Raw genomic sequence first — 9,651 nt, 5'->3', positions numbered from 1 at the left:
AGTTTTGCAGAGAAGATGGCTGTTAAATACATGCCGTTCTCATCTTATGATGTCCCTCCATCTCAATTTCATCCACAATAAAGGGTATTAAATTACATGACATACGACACCCTAGGCTTATTAAATCTCGCTGACAACATGTTGGAAGAAAGTCAGAAGTCCTTTGGGGAAAAACAAATAAAACATAAAAACTTGTTTTGAAACTCAGGGAAAAATCCTTTCAGGGTTTGAGTGAACATTTTCCAGGTGGATTTTGAAAGAATTGCATAGATATGTCGCAATATTTGTTCTTTCCAGTGGCAGCGATAAAACATTGTATGACAGTTAAAACTATAAAAGAGATTTTAGTGTTAGTGTGCATTTTTTCATTTAACTTTTATTTATCCTCGAGAGACCAATTGAGGGGTGACCCTCATTTACAATGATGTCAAGAATATCAATAAACAAAATTGCTGCTGTAAATGTTAAAGAAGAAATTATCAAAATCTAAAGATAAAGGTATTTATAATCCGAAAATAACCAGTATAGTCTATTTGTTTTATTGTCAACAAATCTCATAAAATTAAAATTCAAAAATTCAAAAGTATTGCAAAACTTGATGTTGAACTTGCAAACATGATCCCTTACTGTTACTGTAAGTTGATTGTTTATTCCGCTGCCCTTAGGTGGCCAGATTGTGATTTGATTGGTTTGAATGGAGTAAATAGGCTACCTTGTTGAACTTGAGGGGAAAAATGCAATAAAGTCAGTTAAAGTAATAAAAAATGTGGATAAGTGGGGATAAGGTTTTGATGAAGTAATTTTCTTGGAAGTAACCTAGTCTTCCAGGAACCAGGTAAGGGAGACGGAGGAGAAGATAGGGGCCACATGTAGTAGCAGAACTCTCAATAACATTAATCTCAGCATTTTACATCACTCTCATTACCCGACACAGCTGCGACTAAGCAGAAGGGCGGCGGTCGACCACCTGCTGAAAGAAACGGCTACATACAGCTTCAACTTCCAAATTGGAATTCTTCACATACTGAAATTGATGGAGCTACAACATCTCTGGAGATTTTGGTAAAGGTAGAGACACACACACACACACACACACACACACACACACACACACACACACACACACACACACACACAGGTAAATTAAAGTAGCCTTATAGTAGGTAAAAGCCTGTTTGTCTGGACAGATTAAATCATTGTCTGCATTATCTCAAATATTTCAGAAATTCATCATTCGAACACAAACATTTTTTCTCCAAGCTGAACCTCTGAAGGAGTCGGTGCGCCCTCGTGTGATAACTGGCAGATATTGCAGGATTGGATTGGCATTCTGGTGTCGAGCAAGGTGTGTGTGTGTGTGTGTGCGTGTTTGTTTGTATGTTTGTGTGTGTGTGTCTGTGTGTGTGTATGTTTGTGTGTGCTTGCATGTGTGTGTGTGTGTGTGTGTGTGTGTGTGTGTGTGTGTGTGTGTGTGTGTGTGTGTGTGTGTATGTTTGTGTGTGCTTGCGTGTGTATGTGTATGTGTGTGTGTGTGTGTGTGTGTGTGTGTGTGTGTGTGTGTGCGGGCCTATGGGTGTGAACAGGGTGACACACTCATTGAGGCGAAGCACTCCCCTCCACATTAAAAGCAGGCAGCAACAGGCAAAGCTCAGTTGCCAAGATCACACTGAACAATATGGATACAGAGAAGAAAAACACGGTCCTACGGGAAGGATTCCTTGTGAAAAGGGTGAGACATTCTGGTTAAAATCATAATAAAAAAAAATGCTGAAAAATATAGATTTAATTTAGTCATTGGGACATGTAGTGAGGGATGTAGAACACTTTAAACATACTTTTATTTGTGGAACCAGGTTTTTGGCTTTTTGCTAAGTTCGATGTAAACTTCAAATCAAACTATAGATAAAGTCATAGTGATGTGGGTTTTATAAGGGCAGGGCCTTTGTAAGAGCTCATCTGAGAATACTGTATAATATATAATTTTTTCGTATTGTGTTTACAGGGTCATCTTGTACACAACTGGAAGCCCCGCTGGTTCGTGTTGATGCCAGACAAGCTGATGTATTACAAGTTTGAAGGAGGCAGAAGAGACTCCTGTCAGAGAGGCAAGATCCTACTGAAGGACTGTGAAATAACCTGTCCCTTCCTGGAACATGAAAATCGACCGGTGAGTAATTTACACACTCCAGTGTTACTTGTTGTTTCATAGATAAAAGGGACTCACATGTTTTATAAGAACATTTTTTTATTACACTTACAGCTTCTTTCTGATGTCTGTCATTACAAAAGTCAGCAGTTAATATACAGTCTTTTGTTCAAACCTGTAAAAAACTACCTGCAAGTTTAAAGGGAAGAATGTATAAAGAAAATGATTGTATTGTAGAAAGTGATGTAAGTATGTGCATGTTTTCTTGATATATGGCCTAAACAGCACCTCATAGACAAATATACTCCGTACCATTTCCTGGCTACTCAATATTTCATGTATTCACTTCATCTTCTATTCGGTGTGTTCCTTTGTTGATGTTTTTATTGGTAGAACATTGAGGGTGTGTGTTCACCAGCTGAGGCTCTCAAACATGTGTTGCCTCAGGTGTCTGTATTGTCAGGACCTGATTCCTTCCAACTTTGAACAACAATTTGTTATACTTGCTTGCCCGAGTTTGTAAAGTCCTTTCGGCAATAACACAATGTAACTTCTCAATATTTAGTTAGTCTTCAAGCTCCGGACAAAGAAGGGGACGGATCATTTTTTGGAGGCTTGTTCGCGGAAGGAGAGAGACGATTGGGCCGCTGACATCACAGCCGCAGTCGACACGCTGCAGACGGATGCAGGCGGGTGGGTGACAACCAAGCAAGACCCTGCTGAAGCCGAATTACACAACATTAATCTGAGGTGAGCCCTGAGAACTAAAGTAGCTACCACCACAGACTTTGGAGCCTCGTTATAATTGATGTTTTCACTGCTTTGCCCTGGAGACAAACCTTAGGCCTCTAACTCTGTTTGTTTTGTCTCTTTTGAAGCAAAGTGTTGGACTCCATGTACGACGTGCACAGTGGCATCAGTATGAGCAGCTACGTTGAGCAGGGCATCACTTTCAGCAACTGTTTCTCAGGTAAGCAATTCAAAGAATATGAATAGAAAACATACATTACAACATACAATATGTGCAATTATTTGTTCTTTAAAGTGTCTACAAGGAACTTTCGGTTTGTGTTCATTCTAGCGGCCCCTTTGGACAAAAGCGGTAGTGTTTTTATGAACCCAGCGGTTGTTCCTGTGGAGCATACCCGGACAAAGGCAGAAAACAAAAAGCACAAAAACTATGCGAAAATATTGTTCTTTGCATTGATTTTTCGGTCTGATTTGCTGTAATTTATGATCATCAAATGAGACAAAATTAGACTTCACAAATATTTATGAGTTCCTCGTAGCTTCTCTAAAAAGAAGAGTTGTACTGAATATCACATGTTCATTTCTCACTCTATGCTGTAGTCTATGTCTGCACCTATATGTATATTATCTGAAAAAAAATAAAGACACATGGTTCCAATGTTTGTATATGTTTACAAAAAGTTTAATGTGATGTCCCTTTAGGTTCCGCGGTGGTGGACTGGCTGGTGTTCACCCAGCTGGCTCTGGCCCGTGTTGAGGCCTTGACCCTGGCCTCGGCGCTGCTGGAGGAGGGCTTCCTACGCACCGTGGGTCTGAAGAGTCTGGAGGGTCTACGCACCGCCGGCCTCAGCGGGCTCTTCATGGACGACTCCACTGCTCTGTACAGCTTTGTGAGTACTGCCCTCAGCTGATGCTTTAATGCTTGATAATACCACATAAAGAATTGATCAAGATACATTATACATACAATTTTAGTGTTTCAGATTGATGACTAAATCCACAGCATGTTTATGTCTCACCACAGTCTGACAGCTTAAAGAAGAGAGGCTGTGTGAAGGCCCAGACGTCGCTGTCCGCAGTGGAGCTGAGCGGGAAAGTGATAAAGAGAGGATATCTACTCAAACAGGTAAACACACTGAACCACAACCTGGTAACCCAATATATATTTGTTAAACAACCACTATAAATAGGTACCATTATGTGTTCTGATTTTGAGAAATGAATTCAAACCTTCACTTCAAACTTTAAACACAGGGACACAGAAGGAAGAACTGGAAGGTGCGACTGTTTGTGCTGCGTTCAGAGCCGTCGTTCCTTCACTATTATGATCCCACCAAGGTGAGTGAGCAGCCTACAAAATGTATCCATTACCTGGTAAAAACCTTTGTAGAAGTCTGATATGTGTATTTCACTTATAGCACAGCAAAAATAAGACATTAGCTTGTGCACACTTTAATGAATGCTTTAAATTATGACAACACTGAATGGAAAAGCCCAACCACAGCAGTTGTTGCATTATCATATGCTTCCCCTGACTCTGTTGACGTCATTCATAATACTCGTGATCTGACTCAATATTATTAATTCTTTCCTTGTGTGATCTGTCAGGATGACATCAGCCCGGTAGGTGGATTCTCTCTGCGGAGTTGTCTGGTGTCTTCTCTGGACGATAACGGAGTTCCTTCAGGTGCGTCACCGTCTCAAACTCAAGTGAACTCAATCAAAAATGTACATTACATTTCTCAAGAAGTTCAAGCAGATAGATCAGGATCGGTAATAAGCAGAAATGGTTTAGGTTTCCTTTTTTTGACTGAGGTGAGATGTCTGGGAGATAGCATGTGATGAGAGTTTTTCATATTGAGTTGTAACTTCACTATTTCTGCCTTATTGTGTCAGTCCCAAAGTTATACATTATCTAACGCTTTTTCTCCCCTTCACATAGGTGTGAAAGGCAACATGCAAGGTAACTTGTTTAAAATCATCACTCAGTCGGACATACATTACTTCATCCAGGCTGCGACGCACCAGGACAAGATGGACTGGATAGATGCAATCAAAGAGCTGACATAAAGAAACTGATTAATGTCAGAATATACACATTCAAAGAATGTACATGTATGTATTTATAATATTTATTTTATTGTAATACCCCCCCTCATGAGCAGTGTCCTTGATAAAGTGTAAAGTAAAGTACTACTCTGTAGCAACACACTCAGACCATTATTTTAGATGAAAGTGTCAATGTTTACATAACATTTCTGTTCCTTTATTGCCAAAATGCACATGCAAGTGCTTATCTCTACTCTTACATTTTTATTTGCACTGTCTTTGCACTACTTTTCTTACCTATATTGCATTGTTGAAAGAAGCCTTAGACTCAAGAAATGAATTGCTAACGAATGCTGCTGTAATTATTGTGCACATGACAAATAAACACTCTTGAATCTTGAACGTTTAGTGTTTGATATTTGAAGGAAATTTTGCTTAGAATTTTTTTTTAGGATTAAGAAAGACTTTGAAAGCAGGACTTTGTCCTTCAAAAAGTAAAAATCACTGAACTAAGATTCCTCAAAAAAAAAAAGGTATTTTAATAGCCATGGGTTGTTTTTCTTTTGCATGCCATAAGCAGTGGTGTAAGTTCAGACCTGCAGCTAACTGTCACCACTGTTCGCTGTAATGGGAAGCTCATCATCTCATAATGCTCAAAGTGCTTGTGGCAAAAACTTGTTCTCTGCTTATTTGCATCCAGAATTATACTACAAGTTATAAGTTAATAATGAAGTTAATACCTTTTATATACTATCTATTGTTACTAAATAATTCCTCAGCCATATTGACCCCTGCTTTTCATTCATAGTTTACTTTGGACAGTATAACCATGAGAAAAGGTTCAAATTCTTGTGTTAAAAAGCTCTTAAACGTCTGAACCCTGAAGACGCACTCAGTTACATTACACATTTCTATATCGAATTCTTACGTAAGTAAATGTTCTGACACAAAGAGGAAGTACAAGTAGAGACAAGAAAAGCCTCGGGTAGCATTTCTCACTGAACCATTGCGTCTCAAATTAGCAGTCACAGACTTGGGGCACTCCCACTCAGTCCAGCCTTTGTCTGCATGAGTAAAGCTGAGCTGGTGTTGGTTTAAAGTCTCATTCCAATGAAATGATTAGTAACACAATACCTCACTGATACACAATACAAAGATGTAGGGCGCGTTTTGGAGTAAATCCATATAGCAGCTAGCTACTCAAAGATAACATGGAAGGTGGAGTCAGTGATTCTGGAGAACGCTTGAGTTCAAATAAACTTTTTGTAAAAAATCACTGAATATCTCCTCACGATCGGCTACCTGTGTGTGCTGTGTGTGCAATGGTAAAAAAAAAGCTGGTGTTAATATTCAGACTAGGATCTGTAAACTAAATTGGTATGTAAACAAAGGGCATGTAAACAAAAGGACCCACCGTAGCTAGCAACACGCCCGTTTACAGAGCCTAGGCTGTGTATAAACACTGGATTGTTTTCAATCCGTACACACAGTACGGACAGGTTCCAGGTCGTAAGGAGATATACTCTGATATTTACGAATACTGATTTTGACAACACTCATTCTCCAGAATCGCTGACTCCACCTTGAAGTAAGAAAGACAACGTGAGATAACAACAAAAGAGATTTATTGCAGTGAAGTAAAGTCAGTATGAAACATTCACATAAAAAAAGTGCTAGTGTTAAAAGATAAGCACACAAGCCAAGTGTTCAGTAATTAATGGTGCAATAACAGAAAGTGTGAGATGACCTAATGCTTTCAGCTTTGTGTTAAATCAAACTGAGATTACTGGCATGCACTAATGTGGCCTATGAATGGAACTGTTTTTACACTGTTACACCCTTTACATTTCTTGTAAAATATGACAATCATTAGATTTCCGGAACATTCATCTTCATGCAGGCGCTCGTAAACGTTAAGTGCTTTCAGAGGTTAACTCCAGAGAAGTCTTAGACCAAATGTCTGAGGTTAAAATGCACAAAGACTGATGCAGCACAACCTTGTCACATCATCACGTTTGTACACATGTTCATTAAGGGAAAATATTATACCTAGCTTACAGCTTCAGTTCAAATCACATTCTTCTGTTTTTTTAAGACATTGATGACCGTTACATTCAGTCATTATCTTCAAGTCCCCGATTAGGTAATCTAGTGAAGGCACTTTGTCTTAACGCGTTGATTACGAGGCAGGTGTAACTTTTATTTGGAGCTGGAGACACAACAATTATTCGCTCAAAAAAGTAGCTCTATTCTAACCTTATGTATACTGTCCCCCAGATCATCCTTCTATGTGTTTTTGTTTTACTTTCTAATCCCTGGTGTTAGGCCACCTTGGTGAGCTGTAGGTCTCCAAAGACTCGTAAGGCAGTGAGGGAGGCGAGAAGGGGGATCCGATGGGTGAATCCACACAGAGGCTGTCCGTCAACCAAGATACGAAACTGCTGGTGCTCGCAAACTATCTCCATCTACGAGTCGAAGAGAAGGTACATAAAGGTCAGTTATTATTTTTGATATTTAAAACTGCATATTTAAAGCTTTATGCTAAAACATACATTTATTGGGGAAAAAATCACAGTCACAGATTTGCCAAACAAAAGTTGGATCACAACATAAAGGCTCGATCACTGATGTTTTCGTCATCATCAATCATCAATTCTTACATGGAAAATATGCTGTTCAATCTTATTGAGCTGTCCCCCCACAGTCTAATTACAGTATATACATGTCAGTGACAGTGATTATACATGTACCTTGAAGGATTCTCCAGCTGCAAAGGGAAAGTAGGCGAGTTGGTTTTCAGCAGGACCCCACTTCCCATCCAGACGGGCGTTACGTTGGATGGCTTTATCCATGAAGCTGATCTTCAACTGAAGCCCCACATCCCCCTCTGAGTCCTCCTGCACCTGAGGGGCACTGGACACAATCACCTCCATGCTGCTCACACACACACACACACACACACACACACACACACACACACACACACACACACACACACACACACACACACACACACACACACACGCGTGAGCAAGTGAGCAGGGAGAGACAGAAGTGGGGCAGGTACATTAGTTTTATTAAAGACATTCAGTATTGGAATGTAGCTAAAAACATTTACTGAAATAAAAGTCTAATTCCATTTTACCAAAATATGAGAATATGGACCATTGCCAATAAGACAATTTTCAAATGGAATGAACTGAATGATAAAAGTGTTGATCTGCTGGAGAATAGTGACATCTTCTGGGACATTTTTAAACTAATACTTCTATACTTTAACTTTGAATGCAAGACTTTTATGTACAGAGTTGATATTGTCACCAAAGTAAATGGTTTTAATACTTTTTCCACCAACAAATTAATAAGAAATGTAAAAAGATGGAACACTCAAAGAAAAACACACACACACACAGTCATATTGAATTCAGTGTCCATTGGGAGCATTTGATGTCTGCAACTAAAAATAAGTTTCTTGATTTTTTTTTTTTTTTTTTTTTTTTAAGTTCTGCATCAAAGTAGTTTCACACAGCATCCCTTCTGTCTGGCCTAAATGTCATATTTAACTGGACCCAGCCTAATGACTGGCAGAATAAATATCCAGCTGATGTTATCAACCAAAGAAATTCCATTTCGACTCTTCAGATTTCATGGGATCTGCAGCTCTCCCACGCATTCGCAGACTAACCCTATAATTAGGAAACGCACTGCGATTACAAAGATCTCTTCCCAAAACAGGGACTAGCTGGGTGGTTGCTAGCATATGTGTCCAAACACAGATGGTAGCTGTAGCCTATCTGCTTTAAAATTCAGTTTCGTGGCGGTCAAGGGTGTTCTGCATCTGTTGATCTTTTATTATTTATAGGCTACAAGTAAGCTGTCCTTGAGTGGCCTTAAATGATTCCATAAATAAAATACATTAGCCTACTATTATCATTATGAGTTTATTTTTTTGTGTATCACTTACTTTAATTGGCTGCCACGTCATGTGTGCAACAGCTATATCAATAATGCATAATTCATATTTTTTAAACATGAACAGGTGTGCGCACTTACCTCTTGGGCTTTTGGTTAATAATTCCCATGACAACCAGCTTCATCGAAGGCCGCATCCCACCCTTTATCTCTCCGATAAAGTCTCCCTGTGAAACAATGGCAGATGTTTTAACCATGGTTCTAACGCACAGGTAGGCTACCGGTTTAGCGGTATAGGCTACATGGGGCCTGTAAACCTACCGCTAAACCAACATCTTAATTCGGCACTGCTGACGTCTTAATTTTGCGCTGAGCTGATTCTTATGGCACCGATGGGAACAATAGCTTTATTGATCCACATTAGTGACTCAGCTGCACAAACTGCTTCTGTTGCCTTTTTTGTTTTCAGAAAGACAATCCAAAGTCAGATACTCTTCAATTTATTATACACAATTATTAATTTTTGCAGAATTGTTGCCATGCATGCCACAAAACCAACACATACGCACAAAAACTACATACATGGTCTTTCTTGTCCGTTTCTTCCATTCCACTCAGGGCGTGATACAGTGTGGACGTCTCGCGCTGTGATGCCAACTGAGGAGCCGATCGTCTCTGCCTACAGCTGGCAAACCCCGCCTGCAGCACCACGTTGTCATAGAGACTGGCTCCCAATTTGGCAACGGTGGTGATGGTGGGAGACAGACAGAGAGAGGAGGGAGAGGGGGATATAT

General features: G+C 39.7%; 2 protein-coding genes across 2 annotated transcripts; one reads left to right on the top strand and one right to left on the bottom strand.

Annotated features, from left to right (window-relative positions):
• Nucleotides 1-1,636: 1,636 nt before the first annotated feature.
• On the top strand, nt 1,637-5,498 carry plek2 (pleckstrin 2). The gene is made up of 9 exons (XM_080042849.1): nt 1,637-1,729; nt 2,003-2,167; nt 2,712-2,896; nt 3,025-3,116; nt 3,599-3,786; nt 3,921-4,022; nt 4,151-4,234; nt 4,505-4,583; nt 4,839-5,498. Exons 1-9 carry the CDS (start codon nt 1,676-1,678, stop codon nt 4,964-4,966), a joined length of 1,077 nt encoding a protein of 358 aa, XP_079898975.1. The 5' UTR covers nt 1,637-1,675; the 3' UTR covers nt 4,967-5,498.
• A 1,768-nt stretch (nt 5,499-7,266) lies between these two features.
• On the bottom strand, nt 7,267-9,466 carry LOC307261520 (galectin-related protein B; the record flags this gene model as incomplete). The annotated part of the gene is made up of 4 exons (XM_080042081.1): nt 7,267-7,410; nt 7,696-7,879; nt 8,999-9,084; nt 9,440-9,466. 4 exons carry the CDS (start codon nt 9,464-9,466, stop codon nt 7,267-7,269), a joined length of 441 nt encoding a protein of 146 aa, XP_079898207.1.
• Between the last annotated feature and the right edge of the window lie 185 nt (nt 9,467-9,651).

This window comes from Ammodytes marinus (genome assembly GCF_949987685.1).
Source record: "Ammodytes marinus genome assembly, chromosome: 15".
Lineage (NCBI taxonomy): Eukaryota > Metazoa > Chordata > Actinopteri > Uranoscopiformes > Ammodytidae > Ammodytes > Ammodytes marinus.
Note: the sequence above shows the minus strand (reverse complement) of the source record. Positions and strands in the feature narration are given on the sequence as shown.

Coding starts and splice junctions, on each gene's coding strand:
- plek2 (XM_080042849.1), top strand. CDS start 1,676: ATGGATACAGAGAAGAAAAACACGGTCCTACGGGAAGGATTCCTTGTG. Junction 2,897..3,024: donor TTACACAACATTAATCTGAG/GTGAGCCCTGAG, acceptor TCTCTTTTGAAG/CAAAGTGTTGGACTCCATGT. Junction 4,584..4,838: donor CGATAACGGAGTTCCTTCAG/GTGCGTCACCGT, acceptor CCCTTCACATAG/GTGTGAAAGGCAACATGCAA.